The 18,239-nt window shown below is 38.5% G+C and overlaps 1 protein-coding gene across 2 annotated transcripts in view; it reads left to right on the forward strand.

Annotated features, from left to right (window-relative positions):
- ADGRA1 (adhesion G protein-coupled receptor A1) overlaps positions 1–18,239 on the forward strand; it is a 466,576-nt gene that overhangs the window by 272,037 nt on the left and 176,300 nt on the right. For both annotated transcript variants that reach the window (XM_026651172.2, XM_026651174.2), the window contains one exon: positions 5,567–5,782. In XM_026651172.2, coding sequence (XP_026506957.1) covers positions 5,567–5,782 — 216 coding nt within the window. The remainder of the gene's footprint in view (positions 1–5,566; positions 5,783–18,239) is intronic.

Consider the following 18,239-nt stretch of genomic DNA (forward strand, 5'->3'; position numbering starts at 1 on the left):
AAGGACACTGGCCTAGGCAACAACAAAGGATCTGTTGGATTCTCGAGTGGGGGCTTGTCTACACTGGCAAGTTTTGTTGCCAAAAACTGCCTTTTGGCGACAAAACAGCAAGAGCGTACACACTACAATGGGACTTCTGTCGTGAAAAATGCCCAGTTTTGGTGACAAAAAACTTCCACCCGTATGAGAGACTTTTGTTTTTTCCCCTCCCTTTATTGTTGACAAAGAGCCAGTGTAGACACTGCTGATTGTTTTGTCCACAGAACTAGCTTCCGCCAGTATCCCACAATGCCTGCCCTGATTGCTCTGCTCAGTGTTTTGATCTCTGCTGCCCTGCAGGCATGCGCCCCTCCCCTTTCAAAGCTCGGGAAAGTATCTGTGTGCTGCTCCATTAGGGGAACAAACAAAGAGCAAATCATTGGAATGTTCCTGTTCTGCCCGGCACTAGGAACACAGCAGCAGGCAGACTGCTGTTGCAGGGCAAGGGGAACAGACTTCTGTGCTGCTTTGCCATTCCTCAGCATGGAAAGCTCACAGAGCTACTCATGATGCTGCTCTCAGCAGCTGAGGGGGCTGTGGGAGAACTTGGAGAGAATCCCAAGATGCACAGCAATCAGCTCTTCCTTCCCACAACACTGCACTGTGGGATACATACCCACAATGTATTGCTCACCCTGTCGATGATGGTGTCCCCAATGTGGACATGATCTGTCGACAGAGGGAGCATGTGTGAACACCCTTTGGCAATTTTTGTTTTGTCGACCTTTGGGTGTCAACATAAGTTTTGTCAACAAAACTTGGTAGTGTAGACAAGCTCTGCGTCACCCCCTTCCTTTGGTCAGTTTGGGACTGTGATGAAGTAATGCTCACCTGACTCTGAAGGGGGGGTGGAGAGATGAAGAGGGAAGAACCTGATAAAAGGGAGAGACGTTTGCCAAGCTCATCCTCTCTCTTCCACCTCCATCTACAGACATCACCACCAAGCGACTGAAGGGCTAATCAAACAGGAGAGCCTGGCTGAAGGGCAACCAGCCAGCCTGTTGTGAAAAGCATCTAAGTTTGTAGGGGCACTGAAAGTGTTAAGATCAGCTTAGAATCCATTTTGCTTTTATTTCATTTGACCAAATCCGACTTCTTGTTCTCTGACTTATAATCACTTAAAGTCCATCTTTGTAGTTAATACATTTGTTTGTTTATTTTACCTGAAGCAGTGTGTTTGGTGTGAAGCATGTCAGAGGCTCCCCTTGGGATAACAAGCCTGGTACATATCAATTTCTTTGTTAACTTGACTAACTCATATAAGCTTGCAGCGTCCAGCAGGGATAACTGGACACTGCAAGACGGAGGTTCCTAGGGTTGTGTCTGGGACTGGAGATATTGGCTAGTGTCATTCGGTTGCACAATCCAAGAAGCAGTTTACATGCCAGAGGCTGTGCGTGAACAGCCCAGGAGTGGGGGTTCTCACAGCAGGCTGGCACATCACCGGTCTAGATAACACCAGGGGAACGTCTATCTATCTAATCTAATCTAATCTTATCTAATCTAATCTAATCTAATCTAATCATCTATTATGGTAATTGTTTAGCTTTCAAAAGCAAACTATCCTGCCTATCTATACCTAGATAGTGACATTGTTGGCAATCTCTTTGCCATGAAATGACATGTTCTATGATAATTCCTCAGCACATTTTTCAGAAATTATATCTAAAATAGGTGGCCACCCTCTACTCCATTCACACAATCATAGGCCTTGGCTACACTCGGGACTTCACAGTGCTGCCGCGGCAGCGCTGTGAAGCGCGAGTGTAGTCGCGCCACCAGCGCTGTGAGAGCTCTCTCGCAGCGCTGTAAGTACTCCACCTCTCCGAGGGGAATAGCTTGCAGCGCTGCGAGCGAGCGTGCAGCACTGCAGGCTCTGATTACACTGGCACTTTACAGCGCTGTACTCGCTGCGCTCGGGGGGGGGCGTTTTCACACCCCTGAGCGCAGCAAGTTGCAGCACTGTACACCGCCAGTGTAGTCAAGGCCATAGTAAATTACAGTCAGAACAGCAAGCATTTTATCAAAAGCTACCAAACTAATCTTCTTGTTTCCAAGTGCAATAAATATAGAAAATAATATGGTGTCCATATATGTAACAGCAGATTGGGGCAACACTTAAGAGGATGGCAAAAATGGCTACTTGGGTGTGCAGCTCAGGACAATGGCAAAGGGCACAAAGACTAAGCCTAGAAAGGGAAAGCCTCATTAACAATTAACCTGAAATTCTCTGACAATTTCAGTGGGATTATTTAGAGAGAGATCTGAGGCACAAGGACACTATGTAACTTACCTGAGGTCACACCGGAAGTCTTTGGCAGAGCTGGGTGTTGAACCCACATCTTTTGACTTTTCCACAAGCATAACTTGTACCAGTGAAACTTGTGTGCACAGCATGGAAACCTATATGCGTAGAGTACATCAAGTTATCCAGGAAAACCTGCTTTCAATTTTAAAGCTTTTCTGTCTGGCTGTCCCAGCTATTAGACTGTTCAAAACAAAGTCTCGGGATATTTTTTATAACGGGGGAAAAATTCTGCTTCTTGTGTTCTAAAATGACTCAGCCATTTTTACTCAAACTTAAAAAATCTGGAAAGGTGAATGTTTTAAAAAAATTAGCAGCAACTAAAAACAAGGGTTTAGAATGGAAATATTATGAAACCTTAACTGTAGTGGAAGCTGCAGCTCCTGCTATAATTAGCCATTAGTGCTAGCCTAAATATAGTGTTGGAGGCGGCAGCACTTGTGGCTGACAGGAATTTACTGTACTTCATAGCTTCGTTTTGAGCACACACAGATAAACCAGTCACTGAAGGGTTATCATGAGACGCCCCACTGGCTTGTGACAGAATCCAGACAATCCAAACTGACAAGGCAGGACCTAAGGGCAGCAAAGCCATCATATTTCCTCCCCAACTTACAATGAGGTTTTAATGTTTTGGCTCCAAGCCTACAACATCCTGAGTAGAGTGCTGATCAGAAAAATGCTGACAAAACTTTCTTTTTTGGAATTTGCCAGTTCATTAAGATCAAACCATTTTGTGAGAATGGTTGGATTTTCACAAACTTCCAGTGGGACCCCAGTTTTCAAAACCTGCCTGCCAGTCAGGTTTCCATCATAAACCTGCCTGGTTTCCTTCCAGCTTGCTTGACCAGCTCCTTGGCAGTCCACTGAGCTGAGAATCTCAGAACATAGGAGCCAGTGTTTCCAGGCTCACAGTTCCACTTCAGCCCACCATGCAGTCTGAAGGGAAACCAGGAGCCTGGAATCCCCCACCAGGTTGTCTGCTTTGGAGCTGGAGGCTCTGGAGGACCCTCAAAGACCTGGCTCAGGGGGCTGAAATTGACATAATTCTTGTCTGTTTCATTGCTGTCCTCACTAACAGCAGCAGTGTTACTGACCAGACTTTTGTTAACATGACAAAAGTCTGGTCAGTTTCACTTTGCTGTTCAGTGGTGGGCAGTCATGAAACTGACAAGAATCATGTCAACATACCCTTAGTCTGCAGCTGCTGGGGCTTCCAGGGTTCCCAGCTCCATTGGAGCTCACCAGGTGGGAAGTCAGGGATCCTGATTAATATATTTCCCTTCAGAAATACCACATTTCAGTGCTTCCAAAATGAAATACTGTGATATATCAATTCAGCAAAAAACTTCAAAATTTCAGCTTTTTATTCCAACCAGGACAGGAAATATTTTCAGTTTCAAACATTTTCCTGGGACAGAAAAACAGTTTCCCAGCCAGCTCTAAACTGAGTCTTATGTTTGCTTGTTTGTTTGTTTTTTCTCCCTGCCAGGTAGAAAGTACTTTCCACTAGTGTGAAGTCATGTGAAAATCTTCTGCAAAATAAACCTTCAGCAGAACTGGCACCATGCTCCAAATTTTCTGGGGTTTGATGTGACCATTTCACTCCATTCTAATCAATACTGAGTGAAGTTGAGTCTTATTGTGGAACACCATTGCCTGAGGTGCTGAAGAGTATCACAGAATGCTTGGAGCCTAATAAACTCTAGAGTCCCTTCCTTTTCTAAATCAAGGGGCAAAATTTCCCTGACAACCCCATTCCTACAAATGAAAAAGAATGTATAAAGTGCCATGTGCATGTTTGTTACTTTACAAATAATCATCAAAACTGTGTTCTTGCAGCAGCAAATATACCTGATTGACAAAAGTCCAGGGGTAGAAAACGTGCTATTCTTCTGAGCTGTGCTGCTGTTAAAACTTTCCCATCATCATTAATTACCACTTTGCACAATGAAACATGAAACACCGTTTCTCTAGGACTAGTAAAGACTGTGCTCTTCCATTGACGGCACTCAGGAAATGTGAGCCCACTAATAAGCCCTGTATGACTTCAGAGCTAGATTGACCTATGGAAGTTATAGTATGCATATGTACCCATTTTGATTGTGTGAACCAGAACATGGAAAGTGCAAAAACAGCACTTGAGAGGGAAGTTGCACCAAGGATAATATTTTTCCCTGTTTTCCAGGCCTGTGTCTTAATGGCCATATGAATGGGTTTTATTGCTGCACAGCATAGCATGGATATGCTTTAGTAGGGAAAGTATCTTAAACTTTCCTGAGTTCTCTCTAATTGTTTCCTGAGTGGAACGGAAACATAAGGACAGTCAATGGTAACTTCACTGCAAATGAAACCTAAAGCTTGTCTCTCTCCTTAGCTCTGCTATATATACATTCAAGATTTTATACAAAGCAGATTTAATATGTATGGATGTTTCATATTTTCTGTATTAGGCATTTTATTGAAATGGGGTTGTCTCAGCCAGTCATAGTGGGTGGGAGTTGACTTCAGAGTTACTGACCAATAACTGATGCCATAGGAGCATCTTTAGGTCCTGATGTAGAGGCAGTAGCCAAGAAAAGCAGGCATGGCAAGAGATGTGCCCTCCAGCAATTTCTGGCTGCCAGAGAAGACCTTTATGGGCTGCTGGAGCTGTGTAGCTTAGAACAATGCTCAGACTGCTCTGTGTTACTACTTTGAACTTGACTGGTGTCTGGTGGATTAGCAATCAGGGAGTGGCAAAGCTACCTGAACAGTGCCAGTTGCTAAACAGCCAGGCATGAAGATCTGGCCTCATTTATGTTATCTGTGTTAGGAGGAACTGAGCACAATCTTGGATGCTATTTAACATATTTACTACTACTAATAGGTGCTCTATTCTCCTTGCATTTACACTGCTATAAATCTGGATTAACTCCACTGATGTTGGTAGCTACACTATTGTAAAATTGATATACGAGAAAGGAGCATCAGGCTTTTTGTACATTTATTTGATGTTCTTTCTTCTATCATTATTGTATTCATAATAAAGGTGCAAGCAAAACCACCGTACTGTTATAGAAATTATTTTTTCTTTGATCAGTTTACCTTTCCATATGTTTATTATCATGTTTCATATGTGTGTATATATAATATACAGTGTATACAAAATGCATATTTTGTACTGAGGATTCCTTTTAGAGTATCTTTGCAAAATACCAGTTTCTCAATGTGTTTTGACAGATTTCCCTTAATATTGCTCTGGAGGCCTTTATGATCAAGCCATCTAGCTTCATAGGAATGACTTGCACTGCCTTCCAGAAAATATCTGAAAATTCAGACAGGTCACTGATCCATGATGTGGGGAGCTGGGAAGCAGATTATCATCCAGACCAACATTTGAATTTTAAGTGCAACGATGGCAGTCTCAGTGGTTCTTTCATGAATTTTTCTACCAAAGTAAGTGGTATAAACAGTTGTGTACAACTGACTCATATATATATATTTTGTTTGTATCTTGTATTCAAAGCAGAATACTACTTTACCACTGCAGGACTCAAACTGATTACAAGATTAAAAGCTCATATAATTAATATAAATGGATTAATAAGAAAAGTAATTGTAACTTGTTACTGGTCTTAAATATTTAACTTCAAGTGTAATTATAATGCATATTTTACTTCCAATACCAGTGTGCTGTGTTTACAGATATTGCATAAGTGTTTCCATGCTTGATGTAAAAATTCAACATACAAACAGAAATGAGTATATATTTTGCTATTACAATCTATGGGCTTGATCCAACAAACTTCTACACATGTGAGCAATCCCATTGAAGTCGATGGGAAATAGTTTAGTCAGGAACTCTCAGATGAGTTAAGCTTGCATGGACAGTGACATTTTCAGAAAAATTGTCTTTACTTCCACTAAATTGTTTTATGGTTCTTATCTTGAAAACTTGATATAAAAGAAGAGCATTACCTTGGAGCTTTGGAACAGCCTAAGGAAAACAATAATAAATAAGCCCCTTAATAGAATGCAGTATTATTATCAAATAATGAAGTGGAACAATTAAATTTTTATCTAGCGGGAAATGGAAATTTTGCATTTGGTTGAGCGTGTTATTAAATTTAAGTGAACTACGGTTGAATTTTAGTTATCCTCCAACAGCATCTCATTTTAATAGGCTTATTCCTTGAAATGCTGAGTACTCCAAAATGATACTTTTCTGGATAATACTACAAGCTTACTGAACTCTGAGAGTACTTTGATTGCAGTTATTTTCCTAGTTCTGTCTTTTGAACCACTGTGTAACTTAGATAATGGCAATGATGTGCTGGAGGGAGCTCTTGGGAGAACCTTGTAAAAATTCTGTCACCAAATTGAAGGAAGGATTGAGTAGCTTTCCTCCCCTTGATAGTTTTAGCAGCATCCAGGGAGGGATGAACACCATCTATACCTAGGATGACTTACAAAGATGCTTCTGAAGAGCAACTTTTTAGTCCTTGGAATCCACAAGGTAGAACCTAATGTCAAGGATTACATTAAAAAGGAAAAAAAGAAAGATCCCTAGGGACTAATATTTCTGCACCTTCCTACAAAACAATCTATCTATCAATATAGCTATATACACACACTTCAAACTACACAAGCTGAGCACTGTGCTATAACTCAAGCAGAAGTTGTGAGCTTGATGCAGATTTTACTGGTAAAGGTCTTTGACCAATCTTATGCAGAAGGTTAGACAAGATGATTATAATGATACCTTCTGGCCCTAAAATATATAAATCTATGAATGTACTTTGTATATTTTTCAGGAACACAGTATAAACATTTCCAGTAAATGCAGTTCATAGAAGTGTGTTTGCCAAGTGATGATGTCTCCTTCTTTGGTTATGATTAAGCATTTTGGTTTAAATAGGAAAACGAATAGATTCCCCAGCCCCTCATCCTTCATGTCTGTAACACACACATGCCAGGCATGCAAGATTTATCACAGGCTAAGGCAGAACATTTTAGTTGAAGCCCCTTTTTATAAAAAGTTGGCAGTGCATCACTGCATAAAGGGTCATTATAATCTTTTCTTACATATTTTGCCATGTTTATAGAAAGCATCCAAGTCAGAATTTCCATCCAAATTTGTGTTTTCATATCTAATTTCAGTTGATAAAAATATATTTTAAACTGCAGGTGCAATAGAGTACTTCATAATGTTCTTTAGAACCCCATTGTTCTATAATTGTAACCAAATGTAAGGTTTTATCAGGAATGTACTGCTAAATTTGATACCAAACTAAGGCTTGCAAAGGAGACTGTCAAGTTATTTTTCATAACTTTATAATTCATTTTTCTTTTCACTTTGTTTATAATAACTCCTTGAAAATGAAACCATTTCCTTAAACACATTTCTCCCTTCCAACACATGTGAAAAGTATTTTTCCCATGAGCGCCGAGCTGCTGGAATCTATCATTCCTTTTGAGAAGAAAAGAGCACTGAAGCATTTGTTTTACAAAAATGGCAGAGACTCTGTAAACAGATATAAAAATAACAAAGTAGGTTAAATTTTGGCCCTATTAAATTTGGCAGTGTCCCTTTAACCCAATGGTTCTCAAACTTTTGTACTGGTGACCCCTTTCACATAGCAAGCCTCTGAGTGCGACCCCCCTTATAAATTAAAAACATTTTTTAATATATTTAACACCATTATAAATGCTGGAGGCAAAGCGGGGTTTGGGGTGGAGGCTGACAGCTCGCGACCCCCCATGTAATAACCTTGCAACCCCCTGAGGGGTCCCGACCCCCCGTTTGGGAACCCCTGCTTTAACCTATGCATCGGTAAGCTTAAAGATTATAGCTGGGCATGAGGCAAGCATCTCTTTACTGAATGTTTGTGCTAGATGGACCTTTGGTCTGACCCAGTATGACCGCTCTTATGTTCTTATTATACTGAGAACAGAAGTGACCTCTGTATAGTAGGTAAGGTTAAATTATGCTTTCCATTCTAACCCCTGTTTCTAAAAAGTTATTATGACTGAAAACTTTCACGTTTCAGGTGGAAATTTTTCAGGCTTTGTCGCTGTTCAAAGGTGAACTGGTTTAGAAAGATTTAATAAAACTGGTTTTTGAATACAAGGGAAGTGGAGGAGATAATGTTTTCCTTTTATTATTATAAAAAAAAATTCTAGCAATATTAAAAAAATCAAATAAAAATAGATCTAATGATACATATAAAATGGTTGAGTCTTAAAACTTGGCATAGAAATAGCCCTACCCTCATTGAGGAGAAAGTGCCTGTAAGTGTTCTAGTGTGCATTGGTTTTGATTTGACCAAGTTATGAGCCTTTGAAAAGTGCAAATTGATCATGTGCAATACATTCTATAGCAGTTATGCTAAATTTGTAAATTGTATCGCTAAGTAGGGTTTGAATCATCATAACTAACTTAGCTACATAGTGAAGAGCATACAAAATTGCATACAGTATGAGACACAGGGACTGGCCCTGGTGTGAAGGTACTCGGCCCCCACCATGCTGCTATGTGACAATGTGATCCTTCAGTGCGATGTTTCAAACACACTTGTGTAATTTTAGTAGTACTGACTTATTGTCAGTAAAGTATATGAGTGCTTAAGTGTTTATAGGCACAGATGTGGAATAAGAAAGATTTGGCTATTCAAACATTTGAACAATTCTAAATGGCATCAAGTTTCCAAAGGAAAAAGAACATTATTCTATACAAGGTTTCATTATTCTTTAAAAGATTAACTTTTTTCTTTTATTTTTTCTCTAATCTCTCCTACATATTTTGGTTTGACATCTCAAGAGGTTATTTCAGTATCACATTCTTCCTGTTCTTTTATTGTTTTATTTATACCTTACGCAGTAGTATCTTAACGTAGCAGTAAGTCATCTGTGATTTTACAGAACATTGAACAGAGATTAAATCCATATTGCTATTCAATAATATCAGTAAACCAAAAGAAAATTCATCAGAGAAAATGAACATTGAAAGCAAGTATTTAAAAAAAAATGCATAAATCTCTTCATAAAATGTAGTAATAATACTATTTTAGGCAAAAGGATCTGTGTGGCCTAAGGGCCCCATGCATGGATGCTTTTATATGAGTAAGGGCTGGGGGAAAGATGATGTGAAGCACACAGTTCAGACAGATGCATTCTTTAGGGGAGGATCTATTAAAGGGGATATTCTATATCCTAGTAAAGAGGAAAGGATAGAAGTTGATAAAGTACTGGTAGGAAATGAAGAGAAACAGTCAAATGAAAGAGTCCCATTTAATTACATCACACAAAGGCAGACAACAAAATATTGACAAATTATATAAATGCTTGTATACAAATGCTAGAAATCTAAATACTAAGATGGATGAACTTAAGTGCCTGGTATTAAATATTGATGTAATAGGCATCACAGAAACTTAGCAGAATGATGGTAATCAATGAGACACAATAATACCAAGGAACAAAATATATAGGAATGAGTGAGTAGGTCATGCTAATGTGAGCATGGCACTATATGTGAAAGAAAGCAGAGTCCAATATAATAAAAATCTTAAATGACTCAAACAGTTGCATGGAATTTCTGGGGATAGACATTCTATGCTTAAATAATGAATATAGCAACAGGAATACACTCCCAACCACCTGACAAGGATGTGACAGTGATTGTGAAATGCTCAGGGAGATTAGAGAGGTTACAAAACCAGAAAATGCAATAATAATGGGGAATTATAGCTATCCCCATGCTGGCTGAGTACATGTCACCTCAGGATGGGATACGGAGATAAACTTTCTAGACACCATTATGACTGTTCTTGAAGCAGCTAGTCCTGAAACCCACAAGGGGAGAGGCAATTCTTGATTTAGTCCAAAGTAATTCACAGAATCTGGTCCAAGAGGTAAATATAGCTGAACCACTTGGTAATAGCAACCGTAATGTAATTAAATTTAACATCCTTAAATAACAAAGAAACCCACCATAATAGCATTTAACTTTAGAAAGGGGAACTCTGAAAAAATGAGGAAGCTAATTAAACAGAAATTAAAAGGAAGAACCACAAGAGTGAAATGCCTGCAAGCTGTATAGAAACTATTTTAAAACACCATAATAGAGGCTCAAACTAAATGAATTCCCCAAATAAAAAAAACTGTAATAGGACAAAAATAATGCCACCATGGCTAACCAACGGAGTAAAAGATACAGTTAGGTGCAAAAACGCATCCTTTGAAAATTGGAAGTCAAATCCTACTGCGGAAAACAGAAAAGGGCATAAATCCTGGAAAATCAAGTGTAAAAGTGTAATTAGGCAGTCCAAAAAAGAATTTGAAGAGCAGATAGCAAAAGACACAAAAACTAACAGCAAATGTTTTTTAAGTACCTCAGGAGCAAGAAGCCTTCCAAACAGTCAGTGGGACCACTGGGTGATCAAGATGCTAAAGGAGCACTCAAAGCCATTGCAGAGAAGCAAAATGAAATTCTTTGCATCAGTCTTCACCGCAGAGGATGTGAGGGAGATTCCCACACCTGAGCCATTATTTTTAGGTGACAAATCTGAAGAATTGTCCCAGATTGATGTGTCAATAGAGGAGGTTTTGGAACAAATTGATAAATTAAACAATAAGAAGTCACCAGGACCAGATGTTATTCCCAAGAGTTCTGAAGAAACTCAATTATGAAATTGCAGAACTACTAACTTTGGTATGTAAGCTATTACTTAAATCACCCTCCTAGCAGATGGGTGGAATATAGCTAATGTAACACCAATTTTTAAAAAAAGCTCTAGAGGTGATCCTGGCAATTAAAGGCCAGTAAGTTTGACTTCAGTACCAGGCAAATTGGCTGAAACTATAGTAAAGAACAGAATTGTCAGACACATAGATTAACAGAATATGTTGGAGAAGAGTCAACACAGCTTTTGTAAAGGGAAATTGTGCCTCACCAATCTACTAGATCTCTTTGAGAGAGTCAACAAGCATGTAGGGTCATACAGTTGATACAGTGTACTTGGACTTCCATAGTACCTTTAAAAAGGTCCTTCACCAAAGGCTCTTAAGCAAACTAAGCAGTCATAGGATAAGAGGGAAGGCCCTTTCATAGGTCAGTAACCGGTTAAAAGTTAAGGAACACAGGCTGGAATAAATGGTCAGCCTTCATGGTGAATAACGATAAATTGCGGGGTCCCCCAAGGATCTGTACTGGGACCTGTGCTGTTCAACATCTTAGTAAATGATCTGGGAAAGGGGATGAACAGTGAGGTAGCAAAATTTGCAGATGGTACAAAGCTACTCAAGATAGTTAAGTCCAGAGCAGACTGTGAAGGGTTACAAAGGGATCTCACAAAACTGGGTGACTGTGCAACAAAATGGCAGATAAAATTCAATGTTGGTAAGTGCAAAGTATTGCACATTAGAGAACATCATCCCAACTAAAACAACAAGGAGTCCAGTGGCACCTTAAAGACTAACAGATTTATTTGGGCATAAGCTTTCGTGGGTAAAAAACCTCACTTCTTCAGATAACTTTCATGGGTAAAAAAACATGTGAAGAAGTGAGGTTTTTTACCCACAAAAGCTTATGCCCAAATAAATCTGTTAGTTTTTTAAGGTACCACCAGACTCCTTGTTGTTTTTGTGGATACAGACTAACCTGATGGGGTCTAAATTAGCTGTTACCACTCAAGAAAGAGATCTTGGAGTCATTGTGGATAGTTCTCTGAAAACATCCACTCAATTTGCAGTGGCAAAAAAGCAAACAGAATGTTGGGAATCAGTAAGAAAAGGATAGATAATGCGACAGAAAAAATCATATTGCCTATATATAAATCCATGGTATTCTCACACCTTGAATACTGCATGCAGTTTTCATGGCCCCATCTCAAAAAAGATATATTAGAACTGGAAAAGGTACATGTAAACATCCTTCATTCTCAATTTAATAAAATAAAATAGAATGAAACTAAGCCTGATTTAGCTTGAAACAATGTAAGCTGCCTTTTCTTCTCTTTTAGCTATACTAAGTATAGTAAAGAAACAAGGTGGATGAGGAAATATCTTTGAAGAAGAGCTCTATGTAAGCTTGAAAGCTTGGTTCAGTAAAAGATATTACCTCACCCACCATGTCTCTCTCTAATATTCTGGGACCTACACGGCTACAACAACACTAAACATAGTAAAGGCAATTCTATAGTGGTGACACATTTTCTTGAGCTGTGTTTGTTAGGTGAGAATGTTTCCATGTCTCAAGCAGAACCTTTTTTAAACTGTTTTGAAATTTATTCTCAGACTGATCACATAAGCTGTTTCTATAAGAAGTTGATGCATTTTTTCTAATAGCAATCATACAAAGTAATGCTCAAACACACTCTTTTCCCTTCCATTTGTAAAATGGATACAGTGGGACAGATCCTGCAGACCTTAGCCCTTATTCAGGCAAAACCTGCATTGAAATCAATAAGGTATTTACCTGAGAGAAGATTGTAAGTTTGATCTGATACATTTGTATCAGGCACTGGCAGAAAAAAGATTCCACTTCCATCTTATTGTTAATTCTTGTTATCATTATCATCATCATCATCATTATCAATTTTTATTGTCATAGCATCCAAAGACCTCAAACGTTTTTTGGGGTCCCCTGGTGCTAGGCAGTAGACAAACGATCACAGTGTAGAAGAGTTTGCAATGTAATTTGAAACAAGACGCAAGTCAATCTTTTTCAGCTTGTTAAATTTTATAGTACTTGTACATCACACTTTTATATCTAGAAAATGTAGAAATATTAAGCTCTGCAAATCAAGAGGAATATAAAAACAAATGTGCCCTTGGAACATAGAGAATTTAAATTATTGCTGGACCCGATTGTGAGTGGTCCTTGTGTTGGGGTGGGGGAGGCATGCAAAGAGTCTCCTCTCCCTGTGTGTGCAAGGGTTACCTATGAAAATGGGAGTGCTTACTCCTTCCTCCCCTGATAAGCAAATCATCCAGAAAGGGGCAGAGAGGAATGTAGGACATTGGCACTAGAATGTGCTTGGGAAGAGCAGTCAGCTCTGTTCTGATGGATGGTGCAGATCGTGCACCCTCATGAGTACTGAGCAGCCATCGTTACAGTTACTAAAGACCTTCACCAGTGACTCCTTTTCTAATTCTCCCCTGCCTCTCCACCAAAACTCTTTCCTCAGATTGTATTTCCATGCTTTAGTGTGAAGTTTCATCTGTACCTCCAGCTCTTAGTCAATAGGAGAAAGTATGAAATTAAGTAGTTATTTTCCTCTGGGTCTAAGAACATTTCTTCTGTTACCATGCTGCTATAGGGTAACCCAAAGCTTGCTTTCAAACCCGTATGCAGTACTGAAAGGAAACCCTCAGTACACAAAGGAAGAAGATGGAAATTGAAAAGAAAGCTTTACTTATTTAGCATGCAAAGCAATTTTGGAGTATATGAGATATTTTGAGAGAGGTGATTTCATTAAGTGGATCATTGCCTATCATGTGAAATGTGTATGTGAATTTATAAATACTCTCTTTTAATTTATTTTAAACAGTTGAGTAGCTATATTTCTCCTGTTATATATTTTTTTCTCTCACAATAAAATGAGCTGGAGAATTCCAGCTATCTGATCCACGCTGATTCCCCACTGCCCTGCACTTTGCAAAAAACATTTATACAAACTAGATGCAAAATGAAACCTTACAGATTGACAATAGTGATTGTACAGTTGTAAATGACTACACAAGGTACAAGAAAATGGAGAATCAGGCCCATCAGTGCAGTGATGGGAGGCTGTTGGTCTCAGTTTCAAAGACTACTTTTCATTTTTAATTATTCTTTTAGAATTTCCTTAATTAGAGCTGGGTGAATATGGGTGAGAGAAGAGGAGCAAAATCCGCAAAATCACTACAACAGTAGTCTTACTAATCCGTTATTTGCTTTCCACCAACATAAGTACTAACTATTGTCCTCAAAAATGTTTGAAGAAAGATAAATATTTACATGATTTTGTCCTGGAAATATATAACCATCTTGTCATTTATTTATGAGATATTTAGTCATCCAATTCAGGGAGCATAAACAAAACCCACATGTTGTAGATGACCAATTACACAATAAAAGAGTAGTAAATACTCAAGCAGTAGCCACAATAAGTAGTTTGAAAACAATGTACTGATGTAGGGTGAAATATATTGTCATTTGAATAATAAACTCCCAACATTTGGAGCCTGTTATTTCTATTTTCATAAATAGAAAAATATGGCAAAATTATTAAATACTTTGCTGTGAATAGGTCATCCAGTTGTAGCCTTCAGGAAGGAGGAAAACCAAACTGGGCATAATGTACTGAATACAGAGTTAAACGGGTAAAATAAAACAAATTATAATAAGGACAAAAAAATTTAAAACTAAATTACAAAAACGGCACCAGAGAGAGAGAGAGAAAGAGAATAGTCATTCACAGAAGTTTAGGAAACAATTTTTAATACATTTCAACATCCAGTTCTGATTCCACTATCAGCAAGACCCTTCTGGGAGAATAACTTGTAATGTTCTCAAGATGTCCTAAAGCCCGCAGTCCATTCCTGTCTCATTCACAGATTTTCAATTTAATTTTCATTTCAACTTTAGGATGTTTTCCATAAAGTAAGTCAAGGCAGTAAGTCCAGCATTCAATGGAGAGTGAATAAAAGGAAGGGAGTATCTAATAGTGAGAGTGAAATGTATTGCAAGTAGGCACCATGGAAGTTCCCCCCTACGCGTGCACACAGAGCTTTTGACCATTATTGTCATCAAACCTCTTACTACTGAAGAGAGAGAAAATCAATACAATTTGATTATACCAAATCAATAATAATAAAGTATTTTAGTATGACTTCAGGTTTAGGGGAAAATACTGGAGAGAGAGAGAGAGAGTGTGTGTGTGTTCGTTCATATTCATGAAAGTTGGTTTAGATTTTTTTTCCACAATGCTTGAGATTGAAGAACATCAATCATTCTTCATTATATACTGCCAGAATTTCAGACTTCTGATCCTTCTGGTTTATATGTTGGCCCTTGTCCTAAAAACTCACAGCTAGGGCTGATTCTATCTCTTGCTCTGGCTGCATTGGTTGCTATCAAGATATCACAAGAAGTGATATTCCAGCATTTTGGGGTCAGATCTTGTGAGAACAGCTCATGTAATTTCAGTCCTGTCAAATCTGAACCCAAATTCTAGTCTTGATTCATCCTCAGACCTGAAATCCAGTTTAAACTTAATATGACCCATATTGAACGTGTACAGTACATTAAATATATAGCCCTTCTATACTATCATTAAAATTCTGTGAGCAAAACACTTTTAATATCACAGTCAAATTTGTAATATAGACAGGGCCTTAGAGTTAGCATCATAAATAGACTTTGAAAAAGCATTTTACTTGCAGGTTCTCAGTTTAAGTGATGGCTGTTTCAGAGTATAAACCACAATAAAAAGCCTTACCTCCCTTTGTTGGGTTATCTCACAGAGAGGTGAATCATCAAGTTAACGCTTCAGAGGTGCAACAACAATATTTGTTTCCTGTATGTATGCCTTGCATTTTAAAATTCAAGGTAGGCACATTGCACTCCACACATTCCTATTAGCTTTTCAGTTCTATTTACTTCTCATGGTTTTCAGAGCGAGATTGGCCTTTTGATTTGTCAGGTTGCATTACAGGAGATGTCCGTAGGTTGGGATGTTAAAAGTTGAATTGGTATTATAACTTTAAACATGTCAGCCATGAAGAAACATACCTGGATTTTAAAGTACCTTGACAAAAACCTATGGTTATTTGTTCATGGTATAATATTTTCAGATGTTAAATAATATTATTCAATGGAACTGTTACCACAATGACTTGTGAATTGAAAAAATATGCAATCATCTTGTGAGAAGCAGTTTTCCTTTTGCTCAGAATCAATTTTGAATTTCAAATGATAAAAATAGTGTGTAAATTATAGTAATAATGATGATGATGATGATAAGAAGTCACTAGGTAGAAGTGCTTGAGTTAAAGGAGTGGAGAATGGAATATAATACAACTGCTTCCACCACGAAAGGGGGAAAAAAACATTTTTGAGCTAGGATCAAGCATGGAAAATTGAAGCCCAAAGAGAAAATTGAAGGGGAAACTTATAAGCTCCAGAAAATAGGTCTCATAATGAAAGTGCCTTCTACTCTATAATTCAGCATGTGTGAAATTTTCAGAATCTTTGTGGATAATTAATTGTATCTGTTCAGAAGCTGCCTAGCAGAGTGTGCACTAATTAACGTTCCCATTAATGCAAAAGCTAGTTCTTCTGTAAATAATTATGATTTATACTGAAAGTGTCAAAACCCAGAATGTTTCACATGCGTGACTAAACAGCTATAGGTTTCAAAACAGTTTTCATACTGAACTTTTATAAAAGCAGCCAGTTTTGACTTGGCTTTTGAACAATAACTCTTCTCTGTTGCTTTAAGACTGGGAAGGCATTTGGAAGCAGCTTTTCCAGCTCTCCAGTGGATAAAGTTTCAAAAGAGTGGCCTTCATTTTGTAGTTGCAATTTGTGCTGATTTGTGTGCTTAAAGCTCTAACTACATAACAACCTGAATCAAGAAAGCACATAACAATAAGCATGTGTTTAAAGCCTATTGACTGTAATGGGAAGTGCATCCATTACAGATAGTTCAGCTTTGCTCAAAATTTGGATACCCACAAAATATAGGCAAGATAAATTCAGAAAAGGGAATTCAGAAGTATAGGAAAATGAAAAAATGGTAAAAGTTAGTAGAATCTAATTTCAGATTACATTTTTTTTCTGCTTGCTGACATATAAATACTTCATGGCAACTTTCACAAGATTATGAGTGCTTTAACCACATTGTCCTAGCCAAATCTGCAAACATAAAATTCTCCCAGTAAATTCAGTTGGAACTGATTTTCTTCACATCTGCATTTAATGTATCATGCTATTAAACAATGACTGTTTCATAGAATCATAGAATATCAGGGTTGGAAGGGACCTCAGGAGGTCATCTAGTCCAACCCCCTGCTCAAAGCAGGACCAATTCCCAACTAAATCATCCCAGCCAGGGCTTTGTCAAGCCGGGCCTTAAAAACCTCCAAGGAAGGAGATTCCACCACCTCCCTAGGTAAAGCATTCCAGTGCTTCACCACCCTCCTAGTGAAATAGTGTTTCCTAATATCCAACCTAGACCTCCCCCACTGCAACTTGAGACCATTGCTCCTTGTTCTGTCATCTGCCACCATTGAGAACAGCCGAGTTCCATCCTCTTTGGAACCCCCCTTCAGGTAGTTGAAGGCTGCTATCAAATCCCCCCTCATTCTTCTCTTCTGGAGACTAAACAATCCCAGTTCCCTCAGCCTCTCCTCATAAGTCATGTGCTCCAGACCCCTAATCATTTTTGTTGCCCTCCGCTGGACTCTTTCCAATTTTTCCACATCCTTCTTGTAGTGTGGGGCCCAAAACTGGACACAGTACTCCAGATGAGGCCTCACCAATGTCGAATAAAGGGGAACGATCACGTCCCTCGATCGATCTGTTTCAGTCACGAGATGGCTATGCATCAGTTACAGGTGACGTGATTTGATTAAATCTCTTTGGGTATAAATACACACACAAACACAATCATAGCCATAAAAGTCAACCTTTATTGCACGGTAGTATTAGAGATACCATGGTGGCTATTCTATATTTAGAAGAAGGGAGAACAGCAGTATCTCTGATGCCGCAGCGTGGTAACATTTAGTAAATTGATAGGCATGCGTAGGGTGCAATAGAAGATATGGTGCTCTAAGCCACATTAATTGCCACCAGTTCCCTAGTAAATATTTTGCTGGCTTCAGATGGAATATTACAGTATCACCAAATACAATGTCCAGATGC

Source organism: Terrapene carolina, unplaced genomic scaffold (assembly GCF_002925995.2).
Source record: "Terrapene carolina triunguis isolate 2854851 unplaced genomic scaffold, T_m_triunguis-2.0 Scaffold95, whole genome shotgun sequence".
Lineage (NCBI taxonomy): Eukaryota > Metazoa > Chordata > Testudines > Emydidae > Terrapene > Terrapene triunguis.